The following is a 23922-nucleotide window of genomic DNA, read 5'->3' on the forward strand; positions in this document are numbered from 1 at the left end:
GTATTGATTCATACCCGAACCAAATATGCAAAGATTCGAACTAAACCTGAATCAAAATTTCTAAATATTCGAATGAGGCTAAAAATTTTAACTCTTAAAACCCAAATTCCGGAGAGATTCAAACCTAACGCGAATGGATATCGGAATGTCCATCCCTATTTGGTGAATTGTTAGTTTATAAATTGTAATAATGCATATAACTTTACTATGCTATAGAAAGAAAATTATGAAAATAGTCAACATAACATATCCTCATTTTAAGTTAACTTTTTTTTGTTAGTGTACGTGTTTATAAACAAATGTGTCAAATGGTAAACCACAAAAAAATTAATGAAAGTCTTAAACGGTTTATAGTGATTGTTTTTGGTGTAGGCCCACGACATACATATACATAAGTTGTTTTGGTTTAGTAAGTAATCAGTTACTATAAATCAGTTAATGTATTAGATAAAAATATAATATTTAAAAGAGGTATATTGTGTAACTGAATTATAGGGGATATTATATTTATTTCTAATGAGAAATGAATAAGTCCAAAACTAAATGACAACATTTATAGGTAGATAAAAAACATGACTCTATTTTAATAGAGTAGATATGTATCTTTTTTAGTTATGGTTTAATTATCAGTAGTGGCAATCCTAAATTTGCATGCCTCAAGCGTTAATCTAATAATTTCAAAATTATATGAGTTAATTTAGTCATTTTATGATTAATTAGAGTCATTATAAATAATTTCTCTAAATTAATGCATAGAATGAATGGATGGATGGAAAAATAGTTATCAAAAGGACTTCGTATTTGACAAGATGAAATACAACGCATAATTCATTCAATCTATGCTTCTGTGAAACCCTTTTCAATGCTGCTCTTAGGACTCGGCATTTTGGATATGGGTTTGGTTTGCTTTGGATTTTTTGGATATCTGGTAGTTTGGATAGGGGGTTAGATGATCCATTTGCTACTTCACCTATTTCCGATTCGGGTTCAATTCAGATAGTTTTGGATTTGGTTTGATTCGGATAGTAAAACTAGAAATAAAAAAATATCCGAAAAAATATCATTTGGTTCCAGTTCAATTACTTCAAATAGTTTGGGTAGTTCAGTTAATTCGGGTAAAAAACCGGTTATTTGGATAAAATATTAAATAATTACGATAATTCAAATAAAATTCTCAGATAGTTCAGATTACTTTGGATATTTTGGATAAAACTATTCGGATATTTTCAGATAGTTTTGGTAGTTTGAATATTTTATAATAATTTAGTTTTCTTCAAATATTATTTGATATTTTTAATAGATTTTTAAATTATAAATATATTTTTATATATTCGGGTACCCGTTCGTTTCCCGGTTCAGTTCTAGTTGAATTCAATTATTTCAGATAAAAATATAGGAACTATTCAAATATTTGAAGGTTTTGGGTTCAATTCCAATTTTAGGCATTTCGGTTTAATTCCAGTTCGATTTTTCGATTCTGATTTTTTTTTTTGCCCATGCCAAACTGCTCTAGTGAAAGTCTCATTTCATCATATCATACATTTAACTCATATATGTTTGATTGTCTTCCTCTTATTCCTCTCAGTTTTTTTTCGAAAGACATAAAACATCTCTTATTCAATCATCTCTTAGTCGAAATCAGAACATCTCAATAGGCTTATTTTCTTGACTGTGTAATGTTCGTACCATTCAGTCCTTGTGGAATATTGCCCCCAAGAAAATACAAGTTAAGTCTGTCTTTACAATATCCCAAAAGTTTTGATAAAATGGAGCTGTCATCCGAGTAGTTACATTACATTACATCACACAACACATCATAGCATTTAGTATAATCTAGAGAGAGTTGTATATAATAAAGCATTCGATGCAAAACCCTGGTCTTGCAAAAGATTAGGACTGCTAAAGACGCGCTTCAAACTAGGGCACACTGTTTGGAACCTCACCATTCTTACCGAGGATATCTGTTAATAATAACAAGGACATAGTTTTCAAAATTTGAAGTCTCTTATTTGCTAATCTTCATATCAAACTAAACACACCCTACTATTACTACCTTTGAACAGAAACGGAGATCCAGTGTCTCTAGTGAGAAGGTTCCTGATATAGCTGCTTCAACTCCTGCTTCATCCATTTTACAAGACTACCAAAGACAAAGTCACAAAGTGTGTTTAGTGATAGCCTCTGCACTAGTTCTCGAACCACAGATTAATAGAGCCAATCATGGGGGAAAAACATTACCTGAAGAAAGAGAGTAGACAATCTTGGACAGCCAAGCTTCAGTACTTCCAGAGAGAAACAGTTGCTAAAACAATCCACTTTTTTATTAGCAAATGCAATAACACCAATCTTTTTGATGAGAACTAAAGAAACAAGTCAAGTAACAACTTGTAAATCCTCTCATACCTTAGATTAAGTAAGACCAGGTTGGAACAGGCGATATCGACCTCCTTTAAACTGACGCATAGCGAAAGGTTCAGTGATGATAAATGATAAAACCGAGCTGCAGGCGGTATCAACACTTTTCTAATATTGGGGCAACCCACACAGCTGAGGTTTTGTAGTAACCGGTTGGTACTTGTTTCATCTGGTTCTTGAGTACTCTCACTAGAACTGTATGCACCAAAGTAATCAAGGTCATGCATGTTAACACTGCCGTTCAAATTCAAATGGGTCAAGTGTGTGCAACACGCAAGTAGATCATCAATATCAGTCTGACAGAGAGTTCCATAAGATAGGTCCAACTCTTCAAGTGCCGGTAAAGCACCTTCTTTGTATAGAGGTTCCAGTGATGAGTCAGTGAGATCTTTGCAGGCTTGTAATTTGAGTACCTAGACAATAAAATATGCACATCATAACTCAAGAAGTTCTCATGAACTGATTAATAAGTAAATATGCTCTACTGCAGACAGAAAGAAAAAAATATACAAATCATAAGGTCTTAAATACCTTCAGTTGAATACATGACTTGAAGATGGGCTCCAGATTCATCAAGCAAGTGTACGACATATCAAGAACAGACAAATTTTAGAGGGCTTTCAAGGAAGAAAAGCCATCAGAGCCAATAGACGAGCATGACATTAGCACCAGCGACTCAATTAGTGGGCAAGAAGCAGTGAGTGCAGGGAGACAGTCATCTCTCAGTTGACTAAAAAGGCAATGGAGGGAAGTTGATTAGCATCACCATAAGATAAGTCATGTAAATGGAATATAACTAATTACCCGCAGAAAGACGCATCTAAGGATGTTCATAAAGGACAAATGATGGATGCTTCAGACAGTACACCGCAATATTTCAAGTCAAGGGACAACATATAAGGGGCTTCGAGACTGAGCACACTCAACTTGGGGAATATTCCTAGATTTAGAGACCGAAGTGCAACCTAGTCACAACCAGAAGGGAGAAAACAAGAAATCCATCAGTAAAGGAAGTTAGTTATATGATATGAGAGAAGCAGAGCAACACTTACAGGCTTGAAGATTGCAGTTTCAAGATTATCACATCCATCCAAACAGATCTGCTCTAACCGAGGGCACTTTAACTCAAGAGAAGTAACAGCACGGCAGCCAACAAGGGACAGACTAGACAATGACGAGTTGCAGAATCTAACTTCTGTTAAGCTCTGAAAGATGATAGAAGCTTTAGAATCAGTTAAGCAACCAGAAAAATGCCATCCATTGGCTGCAGCCAAAGAACAGGAAGAACCCATATCACACCTCACAGTTGTCAAGAATTAATGACTTCAGCATTGCGCATCCACCAACATCACTAAATGATTCACATACAGTGTTGGACAGTGATTTACAACCAGAGAGATCCACTTCTTCCAAGGACTGGCATTGCAGAACTAATGTTCTCAAATTCTCCTGTTTCTTGAGAGCTAATCTCTGCAACAAAAAATGAAGAAATGTTAATCAGATCAAAAACTACCAACTAATGGAACTGTATTAACAAATCATGATACACTAAGTGCACTACATACTCGTAGGATACTGGAAGTGATCGTGACTCGGTGAAGAGCTGGACAGTTTGCAATAGTGATTGATGAAAGGATGGTGCTTTGTAAATTCAGCTCTGTGAGTCTGTTTGTTACACACACTTGTGTGAAATGATAGCCAAAAAAAATTATCATAATATAACAAAAGGTGAAGAAGGCTATACTTGCGGCAATGGACTAAGCTTATACTCTGCAGACAGGAGAGATGCAACGCTACAGATGTCAAATTAATGCAATTACAAAGCTCCAAAACCTGCAGTATATGGATATGTAAATGTGAACAGTGGGCATGAGTGTGTGGAAAAGACAAAATCAACCACATACCTCCAGCGCTGGACTATTATTAGCAATCCAATTCATAGACGCGGATTTTATACCGTGACATCTATGAAACTTGAGAACTGTCAACATGGGGAGATGTACTGACTTCCAAAGAAGAAAAGGTCACACACAAAGTCAGAAAACGAGTATGAGACAACATATAGCAGATAACATGACACCAACCAACCTCAAAACATATATTGGGGCAGTTTGAAGCATTAAGCATACGCAGACCAGCACAAGCCTGGGCTATTTCACGCAAAGTTCCATTACTGAGACAGAGATAGTTAGAAACATCGAGTGACTCTAATAGAGGACACGAAGTGACAGCTGAACGGATATCAGCATCTTTTAGCTTATGGCACGAGGCTATGTCAAGATGTTGGAGTAGTGGACAGTTTAGCATCGCCAGTATCATTCTGCTTCTTTTTAATGATAATGACTGGAGCTGCGGACACCTAATATGACAAGAAAAAAATAGTTGAGAATGAAATACACATAAACGAATAAGAACCAATTGAAACAAATAAAAAAAAAGCTTCACCTGATAGACAAACGCAGAGCGCTGCATTTTCTAATTTTAAGTTTATGCAGCCGATCATGACTGAGGTATATTTCCTGAGCACCACTTCCCAAAACAGCGTCACTTATGGTCACACTCCTCAACCTGTTACACTCCTCCAATATCTGGAAAAAGTTTTCACTTTCCAATAGTTAAGACCTCCAAATTCCTGAAACAAGACCAAAAAGCATTGGCGATGGATAAATGTACTACTAACATTTAGGAAATCATATTCAAGACAGATACCTCAAAGTGGTAGCTGCTTTCATAGCCAGGTCGTTAACAGCAGGAACGCCATAAACATTCACTTTAGTGGCATTGGGATAGCGGTGACACATGTTTTCAACTGCCACACAAAAAGCAACCAAAGGTTATACCTTTTATCTATCTATGTATAATAAAACGGAAGAAATACAATTTTTTTAGTAACATAGCGCCGACAACTTACAAGTTTAGTGTATTCACTAAATATCAAACAAATGTATAATAGTCCAAGACTCAATATAACCACTATCAATTTTCAAAGTTTCTTCAAGGTTTAAACAGAAAAATAACAGAGAAGACACGGTTTAACTTTATGTAATGGATAACAACTTACATTGCTGGATAGAAATACTCATATTTTTAAATTTCAAGACCTTACAAAAGTCCTCATGAGAACTAGCTACTCTCCACTGACGACATAGCAGAGCAGAGCGGCAGAGGTCGACGTGATTCAAGAACGAGAACACCTGAAATTGGAAAAAAAAAATTACAAAAATCTAAAAACAAAGGGAAATAAATAAATAAAAATATTTAACTTAGAATTATTAATCATAAAAGTGCAAGAGAGAGTGTACCACATGTAAGAGGTCATCAGTCAAATCAATATGAACTTCAAAATCATCATCTTTGCGAGCGTAATTGAAGCTGCAATTCTGGGAGAACAAATCAGTATCTGTCCGAGAAGAAGATGCAACAGTTGTCTCCATGGAAGCAGAGGAAGGGCACTCACTGCAATTGAACATCAGCATATCAAAACTAACACTCATCTGTTTTCACTTTTGGTTTAAGAAAGAAAAATCAAAAGCCTTTTCGAACTGTTTCAATCGAGATACAGTGATCAAGGTGTAGTAAAGGGGGGGGGGAGTTTAGAGAGACATAGCTAACGGAAGGGGAGAGTAGTACACTTTGGCACGCTTGTGGACGTACGAATCATCATCCTCAGCATCGCTAGATGATGACCATACGCGCTTCAACTCGGCTTCCTCCATCGTCTTCAGCATCCAACGTGATCAGGCCAGCTCAGAATCTGCGGAAAAAGGAAAGTTACCCAATTCAGAAGAAGAATCTAATCTCAATCATAATCCTCTCCGTAAAAGGTAAAACTATAACTTTAGGGTTTGATTCAAAATTAATGAAACTATAAACCAAACCAAAGTGGTCGTTGATCAAATCCCGAAGAGGAAACAAAAATCCGCCAAAATTTTGAAAAGGGAAAGACAAAAACAGCAGAGCTCGAGTTTCGAGTCTTTGGTTCTTCTCTTGCTTCCCCTTAATACGATGTCGTTTTTCTAATAATTACTAATGTCTTTTGGAATGGAGCGCAAAGAATTAAGAAACCCACACTAAAACTGGGCTTGTGTTTTTTTGATGGCCCAATGATTATTTCGTGACAAATTGTCAACGTGACTAATATCTCTTTGACCGACTCTTTCTATATCTTCAGTTGACTCTTCTTCTTTTTCTTTTTTTTTTGGACTCTTCTTCTTCGATCCATGAATCCATCATTTTTAAGAGCGAAGATCACGAGTTTTCTCTACTGTTATCTTCTTTTCGTCAGTTTTTTACTTTATATTTTGATCAAACAAAAGTTGATTCAACTTGTCTCTCTCTCACTCTCTCTATGGTTGGAAAGCAATCAAAACGTTTAGTAGTAAACTAGCCGCATGACTAGTCAGCTAGGTAAACTTATTAGGACCTGTCTAAGGGATTCTGACATTCTGTGGTCTATCTTTACCATCCATCTAGCCACTGCGTCTAGCTAGGCCACTCATACAACATTTGTACTGAATATCCCCATGAAATGACAAACTCAGATAGCATTTGTCGTATTCGTACATATTAATTCATTCAGCAATAATAAGCACAGCGTATTTTCTTCTTACGTAATAAATGATACACGAGAAGACACGCATCGAAATATTGTGGAAAAATCAAATTTGGCAATGATAGAGTGGTAGTACCGTGCTAGCTAGAGTCGGCGATGGGTTTAAGCTCATAAAACATTTGATATAAGCGCCAAATTTCATGTAAATATTTAAATTTTTTATTTCTGTAAAAAACTTTATATTATAGTAGTATTTATTGCAACTTTATTGACCTTTAGGTTAATTTTTCAAGTCTCAGATTAGTGTTTTGTGATTTTGTTCATATTTATGGGACAACTATATCCCAAGTCAATATTACTATACTTATATAAATGACTACATTTACTTGATTTCTCCTTTGCATTAAATGATATAAACTAGAAGATTTTGTTTCATGTAATGATATTATTGATGTTTTACTTTCTCAATACAATAATATTATTTTTCTGTTTAACCTACACAATGAATTGAATGAGTAATTTGTTCATTGTTAAAATGATTAATATATATATATATATATATATTAAAAAGTACTAGTAGTATGTATAAATTAGTAAAAAAAACATAACTCAAATATAACGGATGTAATATATGATTCTATCACGACGGTGGATATATTAAAACAGATTCATGCTACTATACGACCGAGTCTGAGAACGACAGAACATAATGGATGTGTGGGACGGTTGAGCTATAATTAAGAGATCTCATAAATACAATTGAAAATAAAAGAAATATCAACGATGAAAGAACGAGTTATGTTTGTTGGGGATGATTTAGTTAAGTCCCAATTAAAGATTTACGTAGACTTGACTGTATAGAAGTAGACATACAGGTAGGTCGAATTTAATGCGTTCCTTCTTTTATAGGTTCCACTAACTCAGAAGAGTTCCAATGTCATCAAAACCACCCAATATCCTTTCTTTCATCTAATCATTTTATTCATTATTGTTATAAGTTAAAGCATCGTTTAACAGAAAAAAAAAGAGTAGAGGAAAATGTCATGGTGGAAGGGTTTCTTAATCTTCTTGATGCTGTGTTTGTGTGTGTCATCAGAAGAGAGTATGACATACGATTACTTGAAAGTTCCCGCAAGTGAGTTTGTGAGCTCCATTAACACGATCGTGGAAGTAATAAGACAAATGAGTTCGATTTTGTCTCAGTTTGCGGATTTCAGTGGGGATCGTCGGCTGCAAAATGCGGTTTCGGATTGTATAGATCTGCTCGATGTTTCTTCAGATGAGCTGATCTGGTCTGCCTCTGCTTCGGAGAATCCACATGGTACGTATCTTAAAACCCTTATTAACAACAGATATCTGTACCCTAGCTAGTTTAAGCACCCCCTTACCGTGTTATAAACTTTAAATGCACAAATTATTTTAAACTCCAATTATGGAAAATACAAACTGTTTTCTATAAAACCCAAAACGTAGTATACAAATTGGATCAACCGACAATTTTTTTTTTCAAAGAAATGGATAATAGATATGATTATTGTCACTTTAGAAGAAAAATGGATCTAACATGACCTTTGTCGCTTATAGCTGCTTGCTATGCTTTAGAAAGATTACCTGAACTTTTCTTCTTCTTTTTTATTACCTGAAGTAGTTGGTTTTACAGTTAACCGATTAGAAGAACGATTTTTGAATGATCCAACCGTCGTGAAATTGACCAATACAGTATATAGTAGTTTTATTATTTATACATATTAATCAGAAATTTTGAAAGTTTAGAGCATTATTCGTAGGCATCTAAAGACCATCTGTTAGACAAGTAAAAACGCCCAAAATACGTGATTAACAATATTTTCACCATTACACAAGATAGGCAAAGGAGAGAAAAATAACTGATGTTAACGTGAGTCATGTGACGTACGCGATCGTAATAGAATTTTAGTCTTTTTGATTACAAACGTGTATAAAATAGCAATGATTAAATGTTCTTGTGAAACAACACACATGTACAAGTAGACTGGTTTAGAAGTGAGACTTTATCTAGTAAGATTCTCCACGACTCAGTCTCCAATAGAATATGATCATCCATAGTGTTATTAAATGGCAATATAGTAACTATACTTGGCTCAAGGTAATATAGTAACTTAGGGCCTGACTGGTGTAACCGCAGCGGTTGCGGTTGCGGGAGTTTGCGGGTGCGGGTGGTTGCGGTTTTAAACGTTTTTTAGAGATTTGTACGACTGGTATAGCTGTTAGAAATTGTTGCGTTTGCGGGACTCTTATGACTGGTAAACTACAAAACGCAACATCTGTTAAATAATAATTTAACAATACTTACATTTTATGTAATTATAAAAATATTAAAAATCATAATAATATGATAAATATAAAATTTATATTTATAAAATCATATTATTCAATTTTAAAAATTTATAGAAAATATTTTAGTTTTGAATTTTATAATATAAATTGAAATATAATATGAATACATTTTACAATTTCTATTATTTCAATTGAAAATTTTTATTGGATATTTTTAGTATTATTTTTATTTATTCTGTTTTTAAAGAAAAAAAATTTACCCTCCCGCAACCGCCCGCAACCGCAAACGCTAGCTGGAACCAGCTTTTGATTTTAAGAGGTTCGGAGCGGTTTGAAGCGATTTGTAGCGTTTTCTGTGATTGTTTCGAAACGCCAACAACCGCTATAAACCGCAAAAGCTGCGTTTGCGGGTGGTAGCGGGAAAACCAGTCGGCACCTTAGAAAGTCATTTTATTCACATACGAAGTTAGAAAGTTTTTTAAAACAATGAAAAAATAGTTTCGGACTTGCTGCATTAAATTTGAAATCCGGCACGGAATTGATTGCGATACGGTTATTAGGTGGTTCTTTGACCACCACTCTTGTACTAGGAGTTAGGCCTGGGCGTTCGGATACCCGTTAGCGTTCGGATCGGAACTTTCGGATTTTCGGGTTTTCGGGTTTACGTTCCTAAGTCTCATAGTAAAATTTTATTAGTACGGATCGGGTTCGGATAATAACATTTCGGATTAGGTTAAAAATTATATTGTGTCCTAAAACTCATAAAGTAACCATATATCATTCGGGTTCGGGTTATATCGGTTCGGTTTGGATATAACCAAAGTAAAAAAACAAAAACTTAAAGAAAAACATAAAGAAAAACAACTAAATTAATAAAAACTAATCTATCACACATAAAATTGCTAAAATAACAATAAAATGTTAAATCAAATATGAAAACAAACATTATTTGTAAACAATATACATTATATTATAGAGAGTAGATTTGTTATTCCAATGAACAAATTATAAATTACTTATTTATAATTAATTGTCTATTTAAAATATTTTAATATTGTTAATATTTATTATTATATATCATATTACCACAAATATTAAATTTAATAACTAAAATACTTATATATATATTTTAAAATATTTATATTAACTATTAGTTTCGGATTTTTTCGGGTTATCCATTCGAGTTAGGTTAATAACACTTCGGATTTGAATATTTTTTATACCATCCTACAAGACCCGTTAGGGTATTTTTACATTTCAGGTCGAATAACGGATCAGGTTTTTCGGTTCGGGTTCGGTTCGAATTTTGGGTTCCGGATTTTATGCCCAGGCCTACTAGGAGTATTCAACTAATTCAAACTTTGCATCTCAACAAAGAATATTAATTTCTACATCATATTCCCCGTTTTCTTATTCGGTTTTGTTGATTCAGTTGTAATAGAAACCATTTAGTCCTCAATTATAATCTGATAGCCTAAATTTGTTTGAAATGTATTCATATATATATATGTCATGTTTTATATATATAATAACAAACCCACAAAAAAGTGAGATAACCTTTTGAGTTTTATTAGCAAAACACAGCTAGCACAAAAAAATCTTGGGGTTTAGTTTGAGAGAGGGGAGGATTAATAATAGATGGTGGTCTTAAAACTAAATTCTTGATCATCTGCATTTTTGTTTTAAGTTTGCCACTATATATACTCTATCTGCAGGTTTAAAGTAAATTATAAAGTAAAAAAATATTTTAATGTTAAAAATATTTATACCAAATAATTCTTAGTAACCAAAAATTATGTTTTCTTTGAAATAATGGTTATTGCGGTTGGAAAAAAATGTCATTCAATTGAATCTGTTAGTCAATAAAATTTTAGAAGTGTCCATCTCAGTATCTCACACCTTTAGGATAATATATAAATTTTATTTGTAAACATATATGTCAAGTGACGACGATGATGTTACGTCAGGACATAACTTATATACGATCTAGTAAATGGCATGTGCGCAGTAGGGACCGAGAACGTGGATTCAACATCTTTAAAATGGCACAATAAATATAAGTGCCAATGAAAATGATAGTGTTGAAAAATAAGAATAATATTACGAGCAGTAGTACTAATTAAAGAGGAAGACAAGTGATGAATTTGGAGTGGGACCAACAGGTAAGGGCAACGGAACAGGGAACGTGAGATCAGACACACAGACATGGCTGAGTGCTGCTCTCTCCAACCAAGACACTTGCAAGGAAGGCTTGGACGGTACATCTGGTCTCGTCAAATCTCTAATCGCTGGTGATTAATCTTTTTCCTTTTATGTATACTATTACAGTATTTGTGTGTGTCATGAAAAGTAAACTTAATATAATGATGCGGTAATTAATTTTTAAACATGCACATTCGATCCAGAGTATAAAACTAGGTCTGATATTATGTTTGGTTTGGTTTTGGATAACAATATAGTAACTACATAATTTTAAGTAGTACGGTGTAATTTGAGGCTGTAATTAGTAATTAAAAATTAAATGAAAAATAACTATTAGTGGAATTTAGTGGAATGAGATTACCATTCCACTTATTCCACTATTTTAATGTGGAATAATTTTTTAAGAAATGTTTGTGTTCATGATATCAAATTTATTTTATTTTAACCGGTGAATATTTTGAAAAATATAAGAAAATAAACATAAGATTTATTTCATAAACTTGCATTCGAGTTGCACTTTGAGTATTGTATAAAACTAGGTTTGTTATGCAGTATGCTAAGTATATATTTGGTTTAGTGTTCCAAAAAAAAAAATATATATATATATATATATATATATATGTATATTTGGTTTCAGATTGATAAAATTATGGTTAAGTTTCGATTATTCGGTTCAGTTTTTATACATGTGCCCAAGAATGTTTATACTTCTACTTCTGGCATTTCAGGCAGTCTCGATCAACTATATTCTATGCTTAGGGAGCTGTTACCACTAGTTCAAACCGATCAGAAACCCAAACCCATTTCCAAACCTGGCCCCATTGGTAAAGGACCAAAGGCTCCACCAGGTCGGGCACTCAGAAACACCGAGGACGACGACGAAAGCCCTAGTTTCCCAGAATGGATCAGACCCAGCGACCGGAAACTCCTTGAAACAAACGGTGTAAGTTACGACGTAAGTGTAGCACTGGACGGGACAGGCAACTTCACAAAGATAATGGACGCCATTAAGGCAGCTCCTGAGTACAGCTCGCAACGTTTCGTCATATACATTAAAAAGGGTTTATACTTGGAAAACGTTGAGATCAAGAAGAAGAAATGGAACCTCGTTATGTTAGGTGACGGCATTGATGTGACCGTTATTTCCGGTAATCGCAACTTCATTGACGGTTGGACTACTTTCCGGTCCGCTACATTCGGTATGATTAAATACGTTTTATATGAGTTTCGGTCGTTAATATTCATGTTTTATCAATTTTGTCCTAACTTATACATATTTTTAGCTGTAAGCGGAAAGGGATTTTTAGCAAGAGATATAACCTTCCAGAACACAGCGGGGCCAGAGAAGCATCAAGCCGTAGCCCTAAGGTCGGACTCAGACCTCTCTGTGTTCTACAGATGTGCCATGAGAGGATTTCAAGATACACTCTACACACACACCATGCGTCAGTTCTACCGCGAGTGCACCATCACTGGAACTGTAGATTTTATATTTGGGGATGGGACCGTTGTGTTTCAAAACTGTCACATTTTGGCTAGGAGAGGACTCCCTAACCAAAAGAATACCATCACTGCACAAGGCCGGAAAGATCCCAACCAACCCTCAGGTACTCTTCTTAGCCACTTTTTAATGGTTCTTAATCTTTGGAATATAGTTATATCATTAATTATTTAAATAAATTGAAAATCCAAGTTTCACTTCAAAATATTAAACAATAATGTCTTAAGTAGATCCAATTCTACTTAATATATAAAAGTTTTTTTTGAGAGCTTCCCATAAACAAATTTGCGAAGGTTTAAGTCCAAAACATACTAACGAGGATTTTGACATATGATAAGGAACATCTAGTTCTGGTAGAGCTTGTGGTTTCCCTATATTTTGTCCCTCACAACATTTATAAAAATAGTTCTTGTCATCACAGAAACTATAGAAAATATTTGAAATACTTCTAATTAACTAGAACTTTTCAAAAATACGTACATTCAATCGACAATAGCATAGCATTTGAGATTAAGGTTTAGTGATTATTGTTTAAGATTTTTTTTGTCACCTATTGTTTAAGGTTTAATATTTAGAAAATATGGTTGAGTTTATAAATTTTTATAAATCATTATTAGACATTTATAAATAATTTATGAATGTTTATTTAGTTTTTTTTAATCACAAAATTAAAGAATTTATAAGAAAAGTTATCACTAAATGTAAATATGAAAAATAATATCAAATTAATTGTAAAATTGAAATTCTCCCGAGAAACTCCGAGAAACTATGTACCACGAAAGCAACTGTTCTCATTAATTAAAGCCTTGAATAAAAACCCAATCAATGAATGTACTGTACAATGTAATGATTCTCGCTTGGACCTTTTTCCTCACATTCAGGATTCTCTATCCAATTCAGCAACATTTCGGCGGACGCAGACTTAGTTCCATACCTAAACACGACAAGCACGTATCTAGGGAGGCCATGGAAGGAATATTCAAGGACAATTTTCATGAGGAATAATATGAGCAGCGTTGTGAGACCCGAAGGATGGCTTGAGTGGAACGCGGATTTTGCTTTGAACACACTCTTCTATGGAGAGTTCTTGAACTACGGGCCTGGTTCAGGACTCGGCAGCCGAGTCAAATGGCCTGGTTACCACGTGCTTAACAGCTCGGACCAGGCTAACAATTTCACCGTTTCTCAGTTTATTAAAGGAGATCTTTGGCTGCCTTCTACGGGGGTAAAGTTCACTGCTGGCTTGGACATCTAAGTATGGCTCTGTTACAGTGTGGATCCTTCTTTTTTGTTTTCAGTTTTCAGTTTTTACTTTTGTTGTGTTTTCTTATACTGTTGTTTTAAGTTTGCAAAGTGGTTTTGGCAAATATTGTTACAACATAAATGTACTATTGGACCATCAGGATCAGGTCATCAGTTTAAGAAGAATCGATCATACTATAACTCAAGGCGTAAATAAGAAAGAAAAAAAAAATCCAAGAATTAAAATATATAATATTTATGGAGTGTGTTCAAAGGTAAAAAACAAAGGTAATGAAAAACTAAAGAGAGAAGCATTGTACTATGTATAATTGCACATTGCTTATATAACTTCTGATGCAAAAGCTATATGCCACTTCAGGAACATAAACTGGCATTACACAAAGACCGTTCCAAAAAGACAAAACTAGGGCCTAGAAGAAGCTATTGCTAGAATATATATTCGCTAACCGAATATTGTGTAATGCCTTGCAAAGAATGATTCATGACTTGTTAGTTGTTACCAACACCTTGTAGCTCAAAGAGCCCTCCCTATATATAAAACTATGGCATCCCAATACTCTAATCTATCAATCTACTTATGGAAAAGTCTTGGTTTACTTGATTCTGAAGAAACTCTCCACAATATTGCAAGAGGACGAAGAAAATCACATTACAGCGTTTCAAAATGTTGCATTACAAGAAAAACAGACAAATGAAAATTTGCAGAGTTCTCATAAAAAATGGGTTTAACCAAGGATGGGGAAGATGCGGGCGATGTGCTCCAAGGGAACATTCTCGCTTGTGTTTTTCTTAAGCTCAGGATGATTAAACTCGTTCTGTGGTAAGACGATACTTCCATTTTCTTTCTCAACAATCCATCCACTGTTCTTCAGTTGGTGCTCAATGAACTTGTCTAGGGATGCACCATCCATGTTAACAGCCTGTGACAAATAATCATATAACTAATGAGTAAAATTATACAAAGTGAGAGACTTTAGATCCAAAGTTCTACAGGTTGGTGACTTTAGCTACAAGAAGGTCATGTGTTAAGATTTCATAACATCATACCTCAGCAAGCACAGATCTTGGAAGCTTTTGGTAGCTTAAGCTAAGAAGGTGAGTTGCATACGCTTGGATAGCTTGTTCAAAACCTGCATTCAAACTCTTGCATGTAAGACATGTTACACACAAATCATAAAATGAATAGACACCGTAACCATAAGGACCCTGCTTATGTACTAGACGACTGGTACATTCAGAAGTAACTAATCTAGTTCCAGAAAATTGATGTATACCTGGAACAGTCTCGAGAATGTGACGGTTCTTGGCAGCTTCATCCCAGAACTGCTGGAACCTCCCAGTCTACAAAACCAAAACAAGTATTCCAAATACTCAAATCAGGATCTCAAGTCTAGAAAACTAAGATTGATGTTTGCATAAACATACCTCAAGGTAGTGTGAGAGAACAATGAGTGACTTGAACTGCTCCTCCATTTGCTGAAAAAAAACACACACACACACACGATTAGAACAAAGTAAGCTTGACACTCACGAATCTTCAGAAGATTACCACTCTCTCAGGAATCAAGAAGAGGCAAAGGCTGAAGTCAGGAGATGGCATAGCCATAAGAGCCTTGATCAAAATACGAGCCACAACATGAGTGTTCATGCGCTCTGGCTCAAACTACACAAAAAAGAGACAGCAGTTTAACAATAGGATAGACAATAAAAATCTTTCAGACAGGGTAATCAATGGTAATGAAAAAATGAGAGAGAGAGAAAGAGTACCTGGTAGAGTCGAAGCAAGCATAGATTTGCATCAAGACTATACGTCTGCGATGTAACCTGCTCGTTGACGTAGTTTTCGAGATCAGGTAAGATCTCTGGGTTGAAGGGATTCACGGCGACGAGCTGCTCGACGGTGTATGAGCTCTGTTCTTTTGGGGACTCCATCTCTTTTCCCGTTTCTGTCTTTGTCTTTTCGTGCTTTCGGTAGATTATTACTGAGGAGTGTGTGCAGAGGTGATTCGCGGCGGCTCAGAGATGGATGGATCCCTAGGGTTTAAAGGGGAGAACGGCGCCGTTTTGTCAGGGGTAGTTATTAAACTTTCGGGTTATAGTAGGAATCCTACTGTAGGATAATGGAAACTATATATAAGGTTTGTTTGGTAAATAACAAATATTCTTCAACTTTGAATAAGGGACTAAACAGAAAGTTAAAACGGTGGTTAACACTTAACCCGTTAAGTAAAAGGCAAAGCTATATATAGTCTTAGACTTGTTTCACTTAATGAGAGATCTGAGACAATCTTTTTTGCTTTAGTGATCAAGTCTACGTTTAAACACTGAAACACATCATCAGACTCTTTAACTTGTAAGCCATATAATATAACCCCTCATAGTATACTAAGATACAGTTACACTTTCAAAGTTTGGGAACCTGGTGGATTATGTGAACCGTACAAGTAACTAACTTGTTGAGGATGATGAATAAGAGTGTTGAAAATGGAAAATGGTATATACAATACAGTGTGCACTTGTCAATACATTTCATGAAAAATGAAATCTAAAAAAGTAATAAGAATACACTAGTTTCTTTTATGTACTAAATCAGTAAGCTTTCCCTTGTTGGTTCACAGTTTCTTCAACGAATACGATTCACACGAGAGAATGGCTCATGTGCAGCTTTAGGAGCAGCTTTCTTGGCAGTCTCTGGCACTCCAAACACATTCCAAAACCTCAGTGTCTCGTCTCCTGCTGCTGACGCTACGGTACAACCATCTGGACTCTGTAGAAAAACACACAGATAAAAAAACACAAGTTTCAGAACTCAAGACTTTCAGAAAACTCAAAACTATAAAACAGAAAATTGATATGAGTTGTTCTATTCTATTCACCTGGGCCATATATAGAACTCTTGATGTATGGCCATTGAGCTCAGCCACTTTGACCATAGAAGGATACTTCCACAACGTAAGCTGATTCTGCGTAAACCCGTGTGAGCTAAGCAACTCTCTCTCATTCTTGCTCCACAGCAAGGAACAAACTTGGGAGCCAGTGTCCACCGAATTCAAACAAGCCCCCGTGTGAGTGTTCCAGAACTTAATCGTCCTATCTCCTCCACCGCCACCAGTCGCTAGCAGATTCGCTTGGAAAGGGCACCAGGCGAGGGCCTTAACCGCAGACGTATGTTCCTCAAGCCTGTGAAGCCACTGCGAGGTGGAGTTCGAGGAGGCCACTGAACGATCCCATATGTGTACAACGTTGTCGTTGCCACCGCTCGCTAGCTGCTGTCCGGATCCTGACCACTTGAGCCCACAGACCTCTTGAGTGTGACCACTGTAAGTCTCCACAACGTGTGATCTGATCCGTACGTCGTTGTTGACGATCTGTCCATCCATCCCTCCCGTTGTGAGAATGTGATTGTTCCACGCCAAGGATCCTACTCTTGACTGATGGCAACCCTTCAATGTTCTCAGCTGCAGAAGAAAAAAAAAGTAACAACACATAAGGTTTAATTAAGTAACACAACACATTATGTCTGAACAGAAGAGTTTTTTTTTTTTGTAATTACTTGACGGTTGGATGCGGAATCCCAGAGCTGCACTTCGGAGTTGTTGAGACCAACTGCAACATGACGACCATCAGGTGCCCAGTTGATACTCGTGACAGGTCCTTTCTCTTCATCAACGGTCACAAGCTCAGAGGTGGAGCCACTAGAAGCGTCCCATAGATAAACAGTGTGTCCCAACGCAATAGCCAAAACATTAGCACTACCCCAATCAAGCAAATTAAGGTAGAAGTCATCCACAATGTCAGGTGCATCCAGCGTCCTCTCAGAAGTCTGTGTCATTTACAACATAACAAAACATATCAATACAACAAGAACAAGTAGATGTGTAAATGTTTTGTCTCTTAATACATTACCTGAGGAATGTGTCTACGAGGCTTTACGGATTTAGGTTGTTGTTGGTGAAGAGAAGCAGAGTGGTCGGTGGGAAGCAACTCAGCTGGAGGTTGAGGTTTGTTTCTGAATGCGAGAATCCGCGTGCGGTTCAGATTCATCGTCTCAGCGAGTTGCTTCCTGTAGGCCTCTCTGGATGGTGAGCTTACCGCGGTTTCTTGATCTTTAATGTTCCTTCCTTCGGTAAGTGCGTAGTGAGCGTAGTCGAAATCCATGGCTGATCTGTTGGGTATGAACCTGTCAAGCTGGTGAAAACACACAAGCAAATCAATATCACTGATTAGAAACCCTAATTCACAATTAGAAACCCTAATTCGGAATTAGAAACCCTAACTCACATTTTCCTTGGAGTTTTTCCTGGGAAGGAAGTGATCTTGAAGAGGGCAACGAGCTTGAGCCTTCAAGTGGGAAGATGTGTTCATACCTGCATCCATTATTAAAACAAAACACACAGAGAGAAAACAACACAAAGAAGCAGAAAGCACGGTAGTGATGATATACGAAACGGATTTGAACAAACTAATGAAACTAGATTAAAGACTAATCAAATAGAGCAGATAGAGCGAAGAATCGTTCGTGGATTGATGATGGGAGATGAGAGCAGATTGGATTGATGGAGAAAGGTGTGGACTTTGGGGGTGAATTTATAGTTTTCAGTATTAAGCAGTGGATGCGATTTAGGGTTTCGGCTGTCCCCAAATCTCTAATCGGAAAGTCGCTAACGGCTATATTTTTTTTAGAGAGCCGTTGATAATTTTATAATACGCGTTTCTCAAATCTTAGTAAACCAAACCAAAACCATTCGGTTATGATGATGAATACTAACTCGTATTGTTCTACAGTAACCGAACCAAAACATAAGAGAGATTCGATTCGGTTTAATTAAACCAACACATAAGACTTGGGTTGGTAGAGAAACTGTACAGAGAGATCTTTACTACAAAGCATGATATTAATTAACAAAGAAGAGAAGCCTAACACTCACTAATCGCTCAAACTATTTACAATTGATACAAGGCCTCCTCTGTGGGTTTATGATCTTTACTCGTTGAGCCAATCTAAGCTGAAACATTTCTCAGCAGCTTCAATCTTCAACCCTGGCACAGCCTTCTCCACTTCCTCCCATATAAACGCAACGTCCTTATCGCAAATCACATGTCGCAGAGACTCTAAAGAAACAGCAGAACTAAGTCTATCAGAGAAAAAACATTCCCTCATGTCTATCTTCTCAAGCGTCTTTAGCTTTCCTATCTCCTCCGGAAGACAGCTCAGGTTAACACACTGCGAGATGTCTAGGTACTTAAGCTGAGGAAGCTCACAGATCTCCACAGGCAGTGCCTTTAGCTCGAGACAAGCGTACAGCCTCAGAATCTCAAGAGCTTGCAGCTTACTTAGGTTCTTGGGCAACTCGCTGAGGCGTGGACAGTTTGTTATGCTCAAGGAGCTGAGAGAGGTCATACCGCAGATGCTGGGAGGTAGAGAGACGAGATCATCGCAGTGATCTATCGTCAGATCGGCTAACTTTGGGAAGAGGGTGGAGATGTCAACTCCTGTCTGATCGAAACTGTTGTTGATCTTGCAGAGGATCAAAGACATCTTGCGGAGCTTTCTCAAGGGGATGGTTGTGTTGGAGAGCTCAGGGACGTGAACTCTCTCGAGCCAGAGACTCCTTAGGCTGGACAAGTTGGCGAAAATCGAAAAGTCGTGGAGAACAGCAGGGGACATGCCGTTGTTGATGATCACTAAGACCCTAAGCCGTTTCATCTTTGTGATGAAAGGAGGCAGAACATACTTGTCTGAAGAGAAGTTCAGAATTAGTATCTCTGCCTTAGGGAAGTCCATGTCAAATTCAGACCAATCCATCTCATCCATATCACCTGCAAACAGAAACATAAACTCCAATTCAACATTACCATCCTTGTGTGTGTGATATAAAAGTTTCACTTGAAAAAAAAAACAGTCTCTTACCAGTATGAATAGATACTATTTGAGCTTTGTATGGCTTATCACTGTTCCTTCCCCATTCTCTTGGAAGAGATGGCTCTCTTTTAGGCATCAGCAGTCTCTCCCTTATGTTTACTTTCCCTTTGTTGCTTAAATGAAGAGCCAAGTCTCTCAGGACATCATGTTGTGTTACAAACACATCATAATAGCTTGCATATGAAGATCCAAGCCTGTAAATAAATAAACAGTGATTAGTACACAAAGCTGGATCTGAAATTTAGGAGGCCATAAACATTTTTATATCTTAATCTAAAAACTAAATTCGAAAATTTGGCAGTCACGCAACATATGTATAATAGCTTTGAATCATATAAAAGTAAAGAGCTATAAGTGATAGTGATCCAATCCTTACCGTGGATCTTTCACAAGAGTAAGGAGATTCTTGTGTGACAAATCAACAAGAGTGGCAAAAGCAATGGCCTCCTCAAGATCATGTATCTCAATCCACATGTTGATTAGAACATCAACAGGAATCTTCCTGTCTTCAGGGAATGCACCAAGATCCAAGAAACACTCTCTGGTTGTGGAGTCAAGATTTTCTAGACTAGCTTCCATGTGATGAAGTAATCTAGTCTCATGAGTTTCATCCGCAGGTTCACCTTTCTGTAACCTCTGCAATGCCCCCTTCCAATACATTTCAGATTGTTTTTTAAGTGAAGCTCCTGTGACTTTGAGAGCCAAAGGTAGACCTTTACACTCACCAGCAACCTGTGAGAATCCAAAAGCATTGTTGAATATATACATCATACTAGGCATGAATCAGTTGAAGGGAAATAAAAAAAAAACCATTATTATTATTACCTGCTCGACCATGCTTTTGTCGAAACCAGGAGGGACAGTTTTCTGACCAAATGCACAGAGACAGAAGAGAGAAAGCGCTTCATTTTCCCTTAGTACTTCCACATCATAAGTAGCTTTAGGCTCTGTGAGTTTGGACCGTGAGACCACAAGTGTTGTGCAACCAGGGATGTTAAACGTCAAGCTGTCCAACGCTTCTCTTGTCCAAACATCATCAAGAATCACCAGCTTCTGTGTTTTAACACCACCCTCGTACTGTAGATTCCAGTTTGGAACAGGGCTTACACCTTCATAACCAGACACAAACGCCCATATATGTGCTCTCAGCTCCTCGAGCATGGGAGATTGGGATACAGTCAGAAACATAACCCTGTTCTCAAAATGACCTGACATAAACAAAAACAAAAACAGTGTCAGAAACTCAATTCAATCATTACAACATGTTCATAAATAAGCAATTTAATTTCCACATCGTACATCGGAATATTAGACAAAGTATATTTAGTATATAAATAGATTGTCTAACTCTGATTAGTACGAAGACTTTTGGAAAAAACATTCAAAAAAACCCGGACATCAAAATATTAGACGAAATATGTCTAGTATATAAATAGATCGTGTAACTCTAATTAGTACGAGGATTCCTTGAAAAAAAAACCTTCCAAACAACAAATCCATAAGATATTAGACTCCAACCGGACAACATCATACTAATAAGGTAGTTGTTGATCTGGTGATGATGGACATAAGTACATAACATAATTAGAGACAGGACAAGAGAACAAGACTTACCCTGGACTTCAACGTCCCGTTCAAGCTCTCTAGCAAGAGTCGTTTTGCCAACACCACCCATCCCACTGATCCCAATAAGCCCTCCCTCACCGCTGAACATCATCTTCTTCACCTTCCTCTTCCCAATCTCCAACCCAACACCAAACTTCTCCGAGTCATCCCCCATCTCAATCTCCATCGTCGCCTCTGCTATCTTCATGGCTTCCCTTATCATCCCTCCTCCACCGATCTTCATCGACCCCAAGTGCTCAGTCATCATCTCAAGGCTCCTATCAACCCGATCAAACCTCACATCGGAGTTAGCCCTGAGGAGATGAACGTCCGCGAGGATGTGAGTCAATATCTGATTCTTGAGAAAGTTTGAGATATCCTTCTCTAGCTTCTCCATCTTCCTCGCTAAAGTCAACTGTCTGTACACGTTCCAGCGGCGGGCGCTCAACACTTTCTCGGTCAGTTTCTTGCCTTTCTCTAAGGTGGTAGAGAGCATACCGATCTGAGCCTGACGGTGCGGAGGAAGCTCAACGCCGCTGTACTGAATCTCCTTGATGGTCGGCTGGATGTCCTCGATCATGTCGATGAGCCTATCAGCGATGCTTTTGTATTTCCATGCTTTGGCTGATATCGTAAAGAGCTGTCTCAGTAGCTCAGTCGCTATTTCGCCGGCGAAAAAATCTGTGATGGCCATTGTACAATGAAGTCAATGAAGTTTTGAGAGAGAGAGAGTAGTAGTTTTAAGGATATAAATGGAGGATCCCACTAGAAATTTCGTGGAAATTTTGCAAAGATAATAGTGACAAAGTGAAAAGCATCATTGTTATAAAGAAAGGAAGAGTAACACGCTTTTGAAAAAAAATCTTATTAATGGTACTTTTCCACACAAATTATGTTCTGTTCACACAGATCACATCGTGTAGTCCAGTCAGATATAGAGAGTGGGTACCGTTTATATATTTGTTTGCTTGTTGATAAAGTCTCTTTTAGATGAAGTCTGCATAAAACAATAAAATACTAGGAGGTATATGATAGTTATTTAGAAAATTATAAAGAAAAAGACCTCGCAGACTTGGTGGTATCTAAAAGCGGGCCCGGAACTACGTATTTGGATGATATTAAACCATTATATTAAAGGAAGATTATTTTTTTTAAAACTGGCTTTAAAGGGAGAATTTTATGCTCTTTTCTCCAAAAAAAAATAAAGAATTTGATGCTCTGCCTTAATTGCCACTAGATCTCGATCCGCGCAGCGATTGTGGGGATGTTTGTTTTCATTTATTTTTATATAAATATTTTGTTTTTAATTCTAAATTGGTATATATTAACATAATAGATGAGGTGTGTCTATCACTTTTTAAAACAAAATAATTTTTCTATTTATTTATTTTTATTGGATATATTGTTTCAAACTTTCACATTTATTTGTATCTTCTTCTATATTTTTGGATCATTATTTCAGTATTTAACTTGTAAATATATAAAGATCGGTAAAATATTGTTTTATTGTCACCTCCAATGATATTGTAATATTTCACAAATTTTGAAAGTTTTTAACAAATTAAACTTTTAGATTCATAGATTTATATTATCGAGTATATTTAAGGTTGTTCAAATATAGTAGTATTAGAGTATACTTGTTCTCCATCACATAGATTATTTCAAACTTTCACATGTGTTTATTTTTTCTTATATATTTTTATGTTTGTTGGATTAGTATTTCATTATTGAATAAATAAATAGAAATAGAATTTAAATATTAAAATATTATCATATCCAAAGATAATATAACATTTATCAAAATAAGAAAGTTAACAAAAATTAAACTTAAAGCTCTGTGTACAAACTTATAAAGAATTTAACTAAACATTTTTCAGTGAACTATATAATTTTTAAAGTTAAGATTGAAATATTTAAATAGTATACATATGGGTTAAGTATTTTTAAAAATATACATATGGGTCAATTATTCTTTAAAAAGCGCGGATACTATTTTTGTTGTTTTATCTATAAATAGATCGGATAAGTCTTTTGTTTTGATTATATAAAATGTCACTGATCAAGTTTCAATTATTTGGTCTGTTATTTGATACATAATTATAAAATTACGGGTACATGAATTGTAGATAATTTTTATGGGTATAT

The 23922-nt window shown here is 36.1% G+C and overlaps 4 protein-coding genes and 1 pseudogene across 4 annotated transcripts; 1 reads left to right on the top strand and 4 right to left on the bottom strand.

Moving 5' to 3' along the window:
- Positions 1–1721: 1721 nt before the first annotated feature.
- On the bottom strand, positions 1722–6417 carry LOC108830158 (F-box/LRR-repeat protein 15-like; annotated as a pseudogene).
- A 1484-nt stretch (positions 6418–7901) lies between these two features.
- LOC108833084 (probable pectinesterase/pectinesterase inhibitor 44) lies at positions 7902–14429 on the top strand. The gene is made up of 5 exons (XM_018606534.2): positions 7902–8288; positions 11446–11574; positions 12214–12684; positions 12769–13092; positions 13868–14429. The coding sequence occupies exons 1-5, from the start codon at positions 8006–8008 to the stop codon at positions 14239–14241; spliced, it is 1581 nt and encodes a 526-aa protein (XP_018462036.1). The 5' UTR covers positions 7902–8005; the 3' UTR covers positions 14242–14429.
- Positions 14430–14871: 442 nt separating this feature from the next.
- Positions 14872–16288, bottom strand: LOC108830142 (eukaryotic translation initiation factor 3 subunit K). Its single transcript, XM_018603743.2, has 6 exons — positions 16017–16288; positions 15799–15912; positions 15675–15725; positions 15524–15590; positions 15297–15379; positions 14872–15169 (listed from the first exon to the last, which is right to left on the bottom strand). The coding sequence occupies exons 1-6, from the start codon at positions 16179–16181 to the stop codon at positions 14975–14977; spliced, it is 675 nt and encodes a 224-aa protein (XP_018459245.2). The 5' UTR covers positions 16182–16288; the 3' UTR covers positions 14872–14974.
- A 431-nt stretch (positions 16289–16719) lies between these two features.
- Positions 16720–18870, bottom strand: LOC108833086 (cell division cycle 20.2, cofactor of APC complex). The gene is made up of 5 exons (XM_018606535.2): positions 18531–18870; positions 18156–18437; positions 17803–18072; positions 17126–17707; positions 16720–17016 (listed from the first exon to the last, which is right to left on the bottom strand). Exons 1-5 carry the CDS (start codon positions 18624–18626, stop codon positions 16873–16875), a joined length of 1374 nt encoding a protein of 457 aa, XP_018462037.1. The 5' UTR covers positions 18627–18870; the 3' UTR covers positions 16720–16872.
- A 180-nt stretch (positions 18871–19050) lies between these two features.
- LOC108830153 (probable disease resistance protein At4g33300) lies at positions 19051–22554 on the bottom strand. Its single transcript, XM_018603753.2, has 5 exons — positions 21787–22554; positions 20998–21380; positions 20549–20904; positions 20161–20366; positions 19051–20069 (listed from the first exon to the last, which is right to left on the bottom strand). Exons 1-5 carry the CDS (start codon positions 22469–22471, stop codon positions 19234–19236), a joined length of 2466 nt encoding a protein of 821 aa, XP_018459255.1. The 5' UTR covers positions 22472–22554; the 3' UTR covers positions 19051–19233.
- Positions 22555–23922: the final 1368 nt, after the last annotated feature.

The sequence above is a fragment of the Raphanus sativus genome, chromosome 8, assembly GCF_000801105.2.
Source record: "Raphanus sativus cultivar WK10039 chromosome 8, ASM80110v3, whole genome shotgun sequence".
Classification (NCBI taxonomy): Eukaryota; Viridiplantae; Streptophyta; class Magnoliopsida; order Brassicales; family Brassicaceae; genus Raphanus; species Raphanus sativus.